General features: G+C 39.1%; 1 protein-coding gene across 1 annotated transcript in view; it reads left to right on the top strand.

Annotated features, from left to right (window-relative positions):
- Positions 1-1,351: 1,351 nt before the first annotated feature.
- nr5a1a (nuclear receptor subfamily 5, group A, member 1a) overlaps positions 1,352-15,464 on the top strand; it is a 32,227-nt gene continuing 18,114 nt past the window's right edge. The window contains exons 1-5 of the mRNA XM_077600349.1: positions 1,352-1,413; positions 9,074-9,179; positions 10,179-10,297; positions 10,688-10,829; positions 12,063-12,718. Of these exons, the coding sequence (XP_077456475.1) occupies positions 9,158-9,179; positions 10,179-10,297; positions 10,688-10,829; positions 12,063-12,718 (939 nt within the window). The 5' untranslated portion in view covers positions 1,352-1,413; positions 9,074-9,157. The remainder of the gene's footprint in view (positions 1,414-9,073; positions 9,180-10,178; positions 10,298-10,687; positions 10,830-12,062; positions 12,719-15,464) is intronic.

Here is a 15,464-nt window from a genome sequence, read left to right as displayed (position 1 = left end):
AGTAAATCTGAGAAATACAATCTATAAAAAATGACATCCCCTAGTCTGAACCCTCCTACCAGGAAAGGAAAAACAAACAAGAATGGACCAAGGAACCATGCATTTATGGATGCCAATCATCCCACAGATTTAACCAACAGGGCATTCAGATTCTGTCATAAGCAATGGAACAGTCCATTCAGGAAGACACTGATGCAGGAGTCCCTCCACAAAAACAAAAAGACAGTGCCACCGAAAAACACCCTGAGGAAAACAACCCCCCCCCCTCCCCACCGCTGCTGCTCCAAGACCTTCAAACCAGGTGATCTCACTCAAAGTCAGCTGAGATGAGCTTCAACTCGCCTCTCACCCAATGGCGACAAGCAGAATAGAAATGTGATGTCTAGAGATAGAGAATAATAAATAACAGTTGCACATGGGTAAATAATGAGATGGGTAAACACAACAACCCCAACATAGACAAAAAAGGGATTTCATATTGGGCAGCACTAATATTTTGTTACCAGTAAGTCATCAGCAGACCTCCATCATGACTGCCATGCAGTTTGGATGCAATGGCTTTATCTCCTCAAGGTTGACAGATTGGCTTTTGACATGCTCCCCTATTACCCCGCCCACCCCACCCAACGAGCCTCTAATCAGATTGAGGCCAGTCAAGGCTGTGGATCCCCCTGAGTACAAGAACACCCGTGATAGCCAGGGGGTGGGCTGTCTAATGATGGATTTTGGACATGAATATGTTTAAGAGTGCTGGGCTTGTGCACCACTATCAGCTGAGTGATAAGCATCTTGCAGGAGAACGGATGTATTTATTATCTGTTTATTTGCTTGACGTTTTAGTGTCTGTGGTCTCACCTTGGCAGATTGTAGTGACAACTTCTACGTTTGTTTTAGCTGTACCGAGCACTTGCCTTCATTTTCATTCTGAGGGATTGAATATGCTTTTGGTTAAAACTGCAATGACCCGCCAATTCCCAAGCTATTATAACTAGTATTGAGAAAGTTATGTTGTATAGTATAAGTTCACATGCTGTATCAGTTTGAACTTTTATTTTTTTTAACTCTCTTTATGTTGAGTGCTAAGAATTAGGAGCCGTTCATAGTATAATGATTCACCTTACTTGTTAGAGTTAGTTGGGGTTTTGGTTGGTTTTGTAATGGTTTATTCTGTCCTGTCTGAGTGATTGCCCATTGTGTTCACCTGTCGTTTCTCTACCTCTGGCATATCCATTGCTTTCTCCCTCTTCTGTTACCCAGGTGTTCCTAATTGCAATCAACTCCTGTCTGTCTATTTAAAGCCTATGTGTTTGTGAGTCAATGTTTGATTGTTTGCCTTGTCTGCTTTACCCTACTTTGTTTACTCCATGCCAAGTTACCACGCCACGCTCCTCGTTTCACCATGTCTTCTGACAGGTATGGTTTTGTTATAAGTCCTTGTTATTTTATAAAGATTCCTGCCTTAAGTATTTATGTTTTGTAGAGCACTCCATGCACCTAATCGTGAGATTACTGACCCAGGCATATTTGCAAACATCCTTTTAATAGTATTAACATACAGCAGTAGATTGTATATTTAACAATATATCCATCCACCTTCTGGGTTCCTTATCTTCACGAGGGTTGGGGGTTGCCTAAGGATGGGCACCAGGTGGCGTACACCCTGAACTGGTTGCCATACGTAAAGCACTTTTAATCCGATCAGGAAAATGTGCCCAGGCAAATATCGCCAGTTTTTCTACTGCAGTGCATCAGTAGATATGGCTGGCTTTTGGGCTTCTGAAGTCTAAATAGCAGCTCATTCCATTGAATTATTTACCATAGAAGGGAGACAGCCCTGTTTTGCAATTAATGGTGTTTCTTACACAACGTTTATCTGTTTGGCACAGTGGGAAGACTGTGTCAATATTGCTCTTTGACAAATGACCTTGAAAAAGTTTGAAGCAAATATATGTTATCACTGGTGTGTAATGGAAGAGTTCTGACATCACCTAGTCACAAAGTTGACTCGGTCAAGACCTCGGTCAGTGGTTTGTTTAAAGAAGAATATGTACCACGGCAAAAAGAAACAGTATACAACTTGGTATGACATTGCATAATTCGCATCCTTATTTTTTTTAGTTCAACTTGACCTGAGCCAAATCAATTTTCTCCACATTTAGACTAACACTCACTTTTACACTTATTGCCGGATTTAAGCGACCCGGTGGATGAGTGGTTAGCACGTCGGGCTCACAGTTCTGGGTTTTATCCTAGGTCGGTCCTCACTGTGTGAAGTTTGCTTGTTTTCGCCGGCCTTGCATGGGTTTTCTCTGGATATTCCAGTTTCCTCCCACTTCCCCAAAACATGCAGGGTAGGATGTTTGCGTGACCGAACGTTTGGTCGCTGGACTTTTGGTCGCCCGGACCCAAACAACCGGTGACCAAACGTCCGGCGACCAAAAGTCCAGCGACAAAACAAGGTAACACAACACGGTCGATGCATCAATCAAAGCCAACAATGGCCCTGAGCAGTTTCACTGAGCAAACGTGTGAGTGTATAAGATTCTGTATGTACATGCGTTGTCCCCTTTGGAAGGGACGTCAGTCAGGGTCTTAACAAGTTCTCCAACAAAACACAAAAGTACGGGAAATTTTGAGCTTTTCTTTAGCCTAATAATTAATAGGGCATTAAGTATGACTAAATAATAATTCACAGTTTGTATTTAGGGAATTTGAGCAACATTTTTTAAATGGTAATTATCAATAATCTTCCGGGCGACCAAAAGTCCGGCGACCAAACATCCAAGTACCTTGCTTGAGCACTCTAAGTTGCCCCTACGTATGATTGGTTGACCATCTCCTCATGCCCTGTGTTTGGCTGGCCACTGGTTCAGGGTGACGCCCGCCTAAGGCACAAAGTTAGCTAGGATAGGCTCCAGCACCCCCCAAGATCCTTGCGAGGATGAGCAGTTGGGAAAATGAATGAATGTATGAATGTTGGATTCAAATAATGCCCGTACACATCAGGCGAACTTTGCTAAATCTGATACATATACTGTTATGCATTTAAACAAAGTTTCTTGTATACATCTTCAAACACCGTCCTGCCACTTCTAGTTACATAAAGTCCTCTTAGGTTCGTTATGGGCCTACTGTGGTGACGTCAATCGGTTTTATGTCAAGGATGCAATTGGCCGTGCGCTTTGCCAAAGCCTTCCTCTTTGGCTTTTGCTTGCTCATGTTCGTGAGCAAGTGCACTGAGCACGCTCCACAAGCGTGCCTTCACCTGGTGTGGTCTTCCTCCCTCACGATACCCCCGCCTCTTCCACTCCTAGTCGCTCTCATCTCATTCCCCTTGACCCTGACACGACGCGACCTCGATGCTGATAACAACCCACCATTCTTCACCCCTTGCCAACTGACACACTTCCAGAAGGGGGAAGACCTTGTTCCCTTATATTTCTCTGATGCCTGTTCTGCCCTTTTTTGGAGTGCTCGCTGCGCTTGACTCGTTCAGATCTACTTCAACTTATTTTTAATTGCCAATTTGTGACATGTTGCAAATGTTTGCAATTAGTATTGGCAGAGCTCAACATCACCAACGATGCCATTGCTAATGCTGCTTTTTAATGCAAACAGTACATCTGGCAAAATGTATACCTTTTGCTGACCATTCAGAAAACAGATTATATCTGCATTTAGCAAAAAATAAAAATAAAAAATCCTAATTTCACATCATTTTTGTAAATATCACTGCCATTTTAACACATGATTCTAAATTGTCATCTCTAAGAAGTGGATAATTGTTATTTAGAACATATAGTAGTTTGTATAGCACATTTAAAAGCTAAAGTGCTGTACATAAAGACTGGAAAATAAGCTAAAAGGTATGCCAACACAAAAGTAAAAAGAAAAGTTTCTAAGCAGATTGCTGTGTACAAAGTGAGTGGAAATGTGACAAAAGCCAGGGAAAAGGGATGTGCTTTTAAATGCACTTTTAAAAAAAACTATGACAAGGGGTTTGTCTAATGTTTAGTGGCAGTTGATGTCAGAGTTAATGCGCAGCAGCAGCCTCAAAATGTCTGCCTTTTTCCCCCCAGCCAAAACACATATACAGGTGAGAGATTTTGTATTTGGGTGCTATGACTTGCCAGCATAGCTTGATGGCAAAGTAAATGAGGATTCTACTAAAGTTTTTTTGCTCTGACTCAATACTTCAGAATTAAATCACTCTGAGGCTGTGTGCATTTTTTTGTTTTAGCAATTATTTTCTAAAATATTGTATGTATAATTAGAAATAAATCATCCAAGTAGAACATTGAAATGATTTTGTAATTCTTTTTTAATGAAAATCCAAAACTTTGCAGTAACTCTAAATTTTCCTTACTTGAATTTATTCATTCAAAAGCTCAAATCCTGGTACCATGGGTTGCCTTTTTGTGCTTTAAACACCTTTTTCTCCATTATTTATCATGCAAATGTTGTTTTCAATGCACCCTAATCTTCAAATTTAGAATCATACCTGGAAAATGAATCATTAAATTGGAATTAAATTGCCTTCAGTCAAAATAGCGCCAATAATTAGATGAAAGAGCCATGGCTCTTGAGAAAGAACACAAGCAGTATTGGACAAATGAATTTAGACCAAATGCATTTACACAACGCATAGACAGAGACAACATACTGCCCTGTAGTCATTTAGAAAAGCACTGACCTGAATTGACACTACGTTAATTGCTTGACCAATCTGGCCTCGAAAAGGCAAAACGATCACGAAGGATTTCATTTTATTTCACATTTTGTCATCCTCTTTCAAAAGTTAATGCTTTCAGCCTTTTCCCTCTCTCTGTTTTTCATTCTTTAGTGTGATGTTCATGGTTTTGTTCAGGGCTCCTTTTATAACACCTAATTATCTACTCGCCTCCTGTAGCCTTGAGAGTGAATAGGATTTTGGCATAAATCTATACTTGAACATCTGGTGTCTACGCAATAAAAACATTCTTAGCACCAGACCCACGCTGTAGCAAATTTGTATTAGGCATACAGTACATGGTGATAAGCCTGGCGATTACCTGGCCAGAGACTTCTTCCTCCCAATTCCAGTTGTTATGAAATGTATGGAAACATGTTTAAGATCTTGCTCCAGGTTTTTCCAGGGCTGTGCCAGTCAAGGACGGGTTCAGGGATGGATATTTGCCACAGTTTTCCGTGATATTAATACTGTAAGATCTCAATATCGCATTTGCAGTATGATATATATACATGTATATGTAAATGAGCCACGGCTAAAGAAATTAAGGTTTCGAAACTATTATACCAGTAAAACTAAATGTATAAAAGCTTGTGTGTTAAAGTAAGTTTTGGTCTCATAAATATAGTTTTTGCAAGAAAGAAAATATTTGACTCATGAGAAATGGGATGGACATTGTTACACTATAATGAATCTGATTACATCTCCTTAAAATGTTTTTAAAAAATCCTTATAAATATTGAAGGTTAGAGTACAGAACAACCCAAACGTGTTTGGGTCAAACAGCCACACACACAAACAGTACCATTTAATTTGCATCATTCACGAGTAATAATACACCAGCAGGGGGCATGAGTCATCAGACAAACTGATTTATTACCCTGCCCCTATCACCTATATGTTTGATGCATAATCATAACTATAGTTGTTTGATGACGGGATCTTAGTAAATGATGGGGTTTGTGTTTTTGGACTTTGTCAAAGGAAAGTCCCTTTCACGATTATATACTCCCTATTCTAGTGTAATGGCAGTTTACTTATTTTTCCCCCTATTGGTTTATCAATGTTGTGGCACGGTTGGTCAAGGACAGACAAATGATGGCAGACTGTTTACCAAATAAATACACTTTTCTTTTAATTCAATGAAACAATTCACTGAAGTTTTTTAGCAGTCCAGATCTCCTGATGATATTGACAAACCAATTAAATAAATAAAAAAGAAGTGGGGAGTAGTTATATACTACTTTAGAAGGATTATATGCTGTCAAAAGGAAATGAATACAATTTAATTTGTAAATGTAGTAGATGGTTCTGATAGGCCTTGAGGGCTCTGGCAGGACACCAATGCCTCATTTAACTGATTAATACCACATTACTGTTTCTTATCTTTATTTATTTATTTACTCCAAGTTGCACTGTAGAAAATCTGTTGCAGCTAGCTTTAGGAGAGGTTGCCAACTGCTTCCTGACTACTGTCTAAGTGCCCTTGAGCAAAACACTGTGTTCACACCACCCAACCCAAGAGCTACCCACTGTTACTTTACCACTTTCACTCTAATATTTTTCTTTGAATGCCTGCATGCATGTAATTGACTTTATTTCTGGTCTGAAAGAAAGGGAAAAAAACACTGAACCAGATGGTGAATTTAGTCTTGTATTATTCTATAAATTGTCAAAAGCAAATACAAACATTCCCTTGATAAAATGATTAAAATATAAAACCATAAAGGAGATAAAATTCACCTGACTGCGCTGCGGGCATAGTGAGATAGATTCCCATTCAGTGGCAATGGGATTATGAGTGTGAATAGTAGTTGTCTGTCTCTGCGTGCCCTACGACTGACTGGCGACCAGTCTAGGGTGTAGTCTGCCTTTCACCAGATGCCAGCTCTAGCACCCCGTGACCTTGACTGGGATGAGCGGTGATGTAAAGGAATGAATGACTGTCTATAAAATGTGTGGTATGCAACGCCCGGTACATACACACTACTTGACAAATCTGAACCTGATAAAATACACAAAGAGAAACACGACAATCGGACTTGGAGTGGATTTGCCTTCACCTTGGCAAACCGTTTGAATTAGATGACTTTTCACAGAAAAGTTACGTTTAAGTATTCGTTAAGTGTTCTCGTCAGCCCCCTCGAGGACAATATTAAAATGTGGGGGGAGTAAATTCTGTGCATTCAAAAGTTTATTTTTTATTTTTTGCTATGCAAACGTTCGTAAATTTATTTTACCACCATTCATTTGACTTTCACCCACTGCGATAGACATTGTGTTATCTTTCACATATATACATCAAACTTCTCCAAGAGAAGATGGCTATGAGTGGGTTGGGGTGGTTTGTCAGGGTGGAGGGGGATACATTGAACAAAATACAAATGATGAAGTCAAAATATGAGCTTGGCCTTATCCCTTGCCTTTATTTATTGTACAAATATATCTTGGAGACAGAGACAGAGCTTGTCTGATGCTGGGGCTCGGCTGACCTAGCCACAGCACACTTGCAAAACAAAATCATGCTCGAGACAAACAACAGATAGGCCATCATTCTTGGTCCCAGTGACAGAGGGCTCGACTTAGCACGAGGCCCCCTCTCCTGGTGAGCCATGCTTGTTTGCTGGCCTGTGATCCCTGTTCACTAGAGCCACGGATTCAGACAAATCGGGGACCTTGTTGTGACTCCGAGAGGTCAGGGGTGAGACAGATTGATTGCTATAACTTCTCTCCCTCGTTTTCCACTTTGCAACTTCTGCTGAGCAATCAGTTTGATAACTCAGATGTGCAACTTTCAGACTCAAGGCACGACAGCCTATCTTCATACATATTACCGTATTTTCCAGACAATATGTTGCACTATTTTTCATAGTTTGGCTGGGCCAGGGATTAATACTCAAGTGCAATTTATATGATTTTTTTTTCCACTCTGACCACTGACAGCCTATAATGTGTTTTATTTTTTTTTAGGCGATAGTTACCTGGAAAAAAAACTCTTATATAAACAGAAGTCTATTTAGCTCATTGCTCTCTGTTTTACAATTGTTAATGTATTGTATGGCCGTTCTTGGTTTCTGATAAAATAAAAAATTGAAATATTTAATTTATATACTGCACGACAAAGGATATGGTTTGACAGAATGGCTCAGGTAAAGCCTTCAGACATCCATCTATCCGTTCATCCATCCTTCCATCCACCCCCCACACAAAAGGTGTTAGTTTGACGTAAATGTTAGTTTTGTAATGGGATGACTTCTTTTCATACACAGTCCAAAATCATTCATTCTTTAGAAGAAATGAATGTAATGACTGACATCTGAATATTCCTTTCTCACAGAGGCTTTTGTATCTTTTATGCATTCAAAGGCCCAATACATATAGAGAAACTTTTTTTACAGGTGACAACTTTCCCTCCAGTTTTCATGTAATGGCTTTACAATAAAATGCAACTATTTCTTTGTTAATGGTTATACTGTTTATAGAAAATGCATTTGATAGAGCCTATATAACAAATGTATGCGGAAAATTGTTCATAACAATTTGTCATTTACAAAGAGACCAAAGTGAAGCAACTTCCCCCATCGTTAATTTAAAAAACCCACTACTATACATTTAGACTTTTTGAACTAGCTGAGAAGAAAACAACTTTCTTTATCCTCATCAGTTATGAATAAACTGTGAAAATATAGATCAAGAATTTAAAAACAGAATTGTTTAAAATAAAAAAACTAGTATAGTGTCAGCTCTAAATATTGGCCTAATTATCTTCTCAGTTTTCTAAAAGTAAAAAATATTTTAAAAAATTGCAGAGAGGAATACATTTATTAAGATTCCATCTCAGGTGTACAATGCATCACTTGAGTATGTATGTGACTTATGTCAAAACTATGAGAAATAGGATTGTCAAATGATTGTTATTATTTTAGGAAGATGAATATAAGTAGTAATTCAATAGTTTCATGTATATGTATTTATGTATATATCTATATACTATGCAACATACTGTAATATAATGTTCACAAATATATTCATACATGCATACTGATTCTAGAAAAATGTGCTTTTGTCATAATTTGCATTTCACGAATGATGATGCTGTAATTGTAGAATGTAAAGGTTAAGAATATTTGAGACTTTAATGGTGTGTGTCGCCTGTCCAGGCATTTTTCAGGAGGCAGTTTAGTGACCACGTGAGTCTCTGTCCACCAATAGCAGCAGCAGAGCAGCATACATCTGCGATAAGGGAAAGACAGTAGAGCTAGGAGGCTGTGGGAGAGACCCAAACCAATCCCGATACAGCCTTTTTTTTCTTTATTGGTCTCCTCCTGCCGTTGTCCTCAGCAGCATATGCAAGACTGTGCCGAAACGCCTCCGTGCACAATTTATTAATCAGACAATCATAGAGACTGGCTGCAGCCTGTTCTTCAGATGCTGGGAGACAAGTCTCACGGTAAGAAGCTCTTTACTTTTCCTGAAATTCTCTCACTGGCGATGAGCTACGGGGGCCAGTAATAAAATTTTTATTCAGTCCAAAACGAATACAGATTTTTTTATTGCCGAGTTTGTTGCATGCCAATTTGTAACGTCATCCATTGCATTCAGGGAAACGACAAAAATAAATATATAAATAAACAGTTTTATTTGTTGTACAAAATGGCAAAACGTGTACATTAATGTTACTGTCACTTTCTGACAACAGCAGTTCGCTGTCTTTTAAATTTTATTTGGTCATTCTCAGGACATCATGAAAATATCAATAATAATAAAACATAATGATTTATGATTGACACTCTCTGTCCTTGAAGGCATCACTCACGCTAAATAAAAATCAACGTATTCTTGACTGGTTATACAAAATTGTGGTTTGGAAGTCAGAAAGCTGCATAAAATGCAATTGTAACTTTTTTGGAATTAGAATTGTTTAAAATGGATTTAATATCAAAATTGTAAAAATCATATATTTTATTCATTCATTCGTTATTTACTACACTTGTTTCGATTGGTGTGCTAATTGTGTTCGGCCTATCACAACACTTTGTGAATTAAACACAATGATAACCAACCTTTATTATATTTTTTAAACGACAATCATTGTGAAAAACGAGATTAAAATCATTTCTTAATTTTCAAAAAAGCATTTATAACGAATACACACATTTCCAGTCTTTTGTCAATCAATCAATAATCAACACCGAAATATTACTGTGCTAATCAAATTAAATTACGAGTGCAATTATAACACTTCCTGATTTAATGAACTAACTGAGAAAAAACAAATACATTTATTTGGCCAAAGTAAAGCATGATTTTTGATATTACACGGCTAATTAAAATGTGATTTCTACTTGCAGCCTTGATATTGTTCACTCGTTCTAAATGTCCTTGGTATTTGCGCGTGCGTGCGTGCGTGCCTCTGTGTGCGTGTGCATGCGTGTATGTGCATGTACAGGTGTGACATTGAAGGTTATGGAATACACTTATGATGACGATCTGGAAGAGTTGTGTCCTGTATGTGGAGACAAAGTGTCCGGCTATCACTACGGGCTGCTCACCTGTGAAAGCTGCAAGGTAAACACTCGCTCCATTACTGCAAAAATCCAAATAATAACAATATTATTTTAGTTCAAGTGGAGGCTATGTCAGATATTTCCTTTTTTTTGCTTAGATCAGCGTTAGTGCTACCTAAATATTCCAAGTTTTTCTGCCTTGATGGACTAAATATTGTAATATATTGTATGTTGATGGTTGTACCTTCATCATGTTTTATCCTAAATGATTTGAAATATTTCAAACAGCTTCGAAATAGTGACAGGATGCAGGGGAGTATCCAATACTTAAAAGAAAAATATATACGTATTTATAATATAGGCCTTGTAGTGGGTAAAAATGAGAAAATGGAAATGTGATGGTATTCACTTCTTGAAAAAGACTTGAGAAATGTGTTTAATGTTTTTGAAGGGCTTTTTCAAAAGGACCGTGCAAAACAACAAGAGATACACGTGTGCTGAAAATCAGGAGTGTAAAATTGACAAGACTCAGAGGAAGAGATGTCCTTTCTGCCGCTTTCAAAAATGTCTCAATGTTGGAATGCGACTAGAAGGTACGTTTGCTTGTTTATTATTATCATCATTTTATTTTTTGCTCAAAAATGAAGTGAAAACGGCTCAGGTCAATTGAGAGCAAATTTAACCCCTTGTTGGGCACACATTGAACTCTTTAGCTGCCGTTGACGGCGTTTGACGTTCAATCCATTTTCATGCAGCCATCATTCACTGCCATACAAAAGCATCCCAAACGAGTTGGACGTCAATCGTTGACAATGGCAGTCAATAAATTAGATACAACGGAATACTACAAATAACAATTTAAGGGCGTTATTTGTACCATAGCAGGGCATATTTCATTTTTTTTATTTGAACTTGATTTATTATATATACATTCAGTTAATTTATAATTTTATTACCGGACATCACACATGGGTCGTATAATAGGGTTAAAAAACAATTAATTTTCATGTATCCTTCCTTCCAAAGCGACTTTTCATTGGTTTCAAAGTAATGCTTTATTATTTTACAATGCAATTTGTAGCGTTTTCTTACACATTGTAATCCTAAAATACCAACACCAAAAATTGTTTTTTTTAGGCCAGTGACTCTGTCATCACTTCCTATTTCCGTGAGATGGAATTAATTGCCAGACAGTCGTGCAAGAAAGCACCTGCTTCTTCCAAGCAAGCAAAAAAGTTCACATTCTGGAGTTACTGATAAAAACTGTGGCGACTCCCGTGTTTTAAATCAAAGGCTCTATTTAGGCTATACAAGGAGGAGTGCAGACTCTTGGGAATCTTCTCAGCCCTAAAAAGGGAAGCCAACGCGCGCACACGGTTGCGTGCGTGTGCTTGCGTGCGCGTGCGCGCGCGTGTGCGCCTGTCAGTTCATTCCATGCGTTTAACTCTTTCCCGGCACTCATTTAACTCATTACCTGCCATCACAAAACTGGCAGGCAATGATATAAACACAGAAAAAAAGGACCATATTAAATCAACTATATAGTGTTACCGAGGGCATAAACATTGTATTTCTGTGTTTATTTACCTTTATTTAATCATTTTGTTCTTATGAATTTTTAAACTTTTATTTCTTTTTTATGTCAAACAATAATAATATCACTAGTAAAAATGCATCGTTTTTTTATTATACCCAAAATAGTTACTAACCCCTTTAGGGGTTTAACTTGAGCCTTATGCCAAATGAAAAGCAGGAAATTGAATAGGAAGCCACGATAAATTCCTGTTCAAACGTGCCTGATTTCTCGCCGGTTTCTCTTTTGACAGCGGTGCGTGCGGACCGCATGCGTGGGGGGAGGAATAAATTCGGGCCCATGTACAAGCGGGACAGGGCCTTGAAGCAGCAGAAAAAGGCTTTGATACGATCCAACGGCTTCAAATTGGAGAGCGCAGTCCCTCCGTCCGCTTCTTCTCCGCTGCACGCCGACTACGGCTTCGGCATCCCCCTGAGCGGCATGCCCGCCATTCCCAAAAACATGGTGTCATCCACGCCCTGCTCCATCACCCCCACAGACTACGAGGCGAACCTTTACGCCCCCCCGCCCCTCGGGATGCAGTCGCAAGTGGCCCTGAGCGGCCAGTACCAATACACGGCCTTCCCCAGCAGGGTGATCAAGGCAGAGTGCCCCGATTACACCAGCAGCTCCCCAGAGTACCTGACGGGATACGCCTACTCCGAGATCTACCCGTCGGCCTCCCCGCAGCCGCCCAGCCTGCCGCCGCTGGTGATGGAGATGCTGCGATGCGACCCGGACGAGCTGGTGGTGCAGAACAAAATTGTGGCTCACCTGCAGCAGGAGCAGAGCAGCCGGGGCCGCCTGGAGAAGCCCAGCGCCCTCAGCCTCATGTGCCGCATGGCGGACCAGACCCTCTTCTCCATAGTGGAGTGGGCTCGCAGCTGCATCTTCTTCAAGGAGCTACGGGTGAGTCTCTATTTATACGTTTATGGGATGCTAGCGCACCAGTGAAATCTATCACATATACTACCATTTGTTTTCAAATGAGAAAAGACAACACATTGAACCAACTGACGACATATTATTATTATTATTATTATTGTCATTATTATTAGCTGTGAGCGTGAATTGTTGTTTGTCTCATCGTGCACTGTGATAGCCTGGCCACAAATTCAAAGTGTAGTTGACTGGGATTGGCTCTAGCACCCCCGTGACGCTTGTGAGGATAAGCGGTATGGAAAATGAATATATTAATATCATTAGTGTCTGAGCTGACAACAAAGCCAATACTGCAAGGACCCCATTATTGGAATTGTTTATTATTATTATTTTTATTATTATTATCATTGGATTGGATTGGATAACTTTATTCATCCCGTATTCGGGAAATTTCATTGTGACAGTTGCAAGAAGGGGGGGAATGCAGATACAGAAAAAAAACACATAGTTACAAGTTAGACAGTACAGTCGCAAAGGCCGCAGAACAACAAAGCAAAAGCAAAAGCACAAAGTACAAAGCAAAGCAAAGTAAATGGGATCATTAAGAATCACCAAATCAAATCATTAAGACAGAAAAGCAGCAAAAACACAAAACGAACAAGAGTGGACGGATGTCACCTTAAATGCATATTTGGGACTCCGGTTGGCAAAACGTTTTGTTTACTGCATATTGTTGCACCTGATAAAATTGGGCAAGAAAAAAAGAAACAAACATGAATACTTGCTTAGCCGGCTGCAATTTGTGTGGGTGTGCAACTGTGAAGCGTGGCTATAATGAAGATACCTACGATTAAATATGGATGGATGGAAGGATGCGCAGGTAGACACCGGACCCCGATTGATTAAATCATTACCATAATTTCAAGGGGGGTAGATAGTTCTTGAATAAATATAAATTGTATGTACTTCTATTGGATCTGTACATGGTCAGTTGGTTTTCTTTGGGACCACCTTTGGTGCCAAGTGTTTTTAAGTCACTGTAGAGGCTCTTTGGCTTTGAGTAATTCCTGATTTAAGAATTCCATGAGTTCCTCCCTGTGTGGGTAGTTGCTTCCTCTTGCTTTTAGATTCTTGGGACATGTAGTTAGTGTGTCCAGTAGTTTTCCAAAAATGTGCTCGAGCTGCTTCATTATCCAGTCCCGAAATGTGCAGCGTCTGATGTTGTTGCTTTGTTACTCTGCAGCTGGGGAACGCTTTACAGACATTTTATTCTTGTGGCTTTTGGCCCCTGGTGAGATTTTTTTTTTTGGCATGGAATTTTGGCAGTCTGCATTGAATGGGCCTCATGTCACCAAAAGTAGAGCTGCAGTAAAAAGTATCACCTAAAAAAATGTATTTGTCTATCCAAAAATCACACTTAAAATACAGTAAGGTAGCATGCACGATAATTGTTGATGAAGTGAAGTGATTCCATGGTTGCTGTTAAAGTCTATTATCATAAAATGTGAATACAAACAAAACTCCTCCCATTGAAAAACAGAAATAATCTTGGACGCAGGTGCATATGAATATTTGTGATGAATTTCGGATGGGATTCAAACTGTTATATGGCCATTCAGCAGCCAGTGTGCACAGTGAGAACAAAGCTGCGAGGAAAGAGCTGTTTCTCGGCCCTAGATAATTACATTCCTTGCCAACGATAACGGGGGAATGTCAGCCTTCCATTGCGGTGCTACACTCTAGTTGCCCACATTGTTATTATATTGCAAGCTATTGATTGCTGCACTATTTCAAAGGTGGCCTTTGTCATGTCTTCGGTTTGACCTTCCATTTACCTGTTGAATGGTCGATGTGGTGTGTGACGTATCCACAATGAGCACCTTTATCGTTCAGCGTAAAGGCAAAGAACTGGACAGGACATTTGGAAGGAACAGTTTTTTTTCAAATTGGTTTCCAAAATGAAGTATTTGAACGATGGATTTTGTGAGAAAAATGTCAAACATTTCACAAATTTGTGGTAGAACTAAAAATGGATTTAAGAAAGCCACTTTGTTTGAGGCATTTGCTGTTATGGTTTTCTTTGTCAAAATGATGCGCATGGACTGTAATTGTATGCCATTCACACCCAGCTCAAAAATGATATTTTGAATGAGTTGAATATAAATGTGTCCTGATAACAAAGCCTAAAGAACTGTTCGGACCAGTTGAGTATTGTTATATTTCCCTCTACAGACATGAAGCCCTATCCAAAACCCTTAAATCTATTTGCTCGCTGACAAGACAGATGCAAAGTCTTTCCAAATATGACGAATAATGCAACCATTTAGTGAAAGGATTTCTTTTCAGTTGACAACTGAACCAGTAATTCAAGTAGCTCGCAGCCATAGAGATGCTGGATAACGTTACTTGCTGATTGTATCCAATAAGTGAAAAATATTTAAAGTCTTGAACAATCATTCTAGGGGTGTTCTAGTTCATTTTAAAAACCGGCAAACAAAAAAATTGAAGTTGGCACATAAGTAATTTACCTGATGTGAAGTACTTCTCGCCGCGTTTTGAGGATTTTTAATTTTCATCCTGTGAAGTCAAATGCAGAGTTTAGAAGCAAATAAAATGCTTTCATCATTGTCAAGAATCACTTTGACTAGGCTTTTATTTCAGTTGATTGATTGTTTCTTTAAAAAATATATATTGTAGTGAATATGTTTTCCGTGTTTGTGTGTTCAATATCACGGTATTATTACTACAATAGCCATAATGTAGCAAACCAATC

This window comes from Stigmatopora argus, chromosome 5, assembly GCF_051989625.1.
Source record: "Stigmatopora argus isolate UIUO_Sarg chromosome 5, RoL_Sarg_1.0, whole genome shotgun sequence".
Lineage (NCBI taxonomy): Eukaryota > Metazoa > Chordata > Actinopteri > Syngnathiformes > Syngnathidae > Stigmatopora > Stigmatopora argus.
Note: the sequence above shows the minus strand (reverse complement) of the source record. Positions and strands in the feature narration are given on the sequence as shown.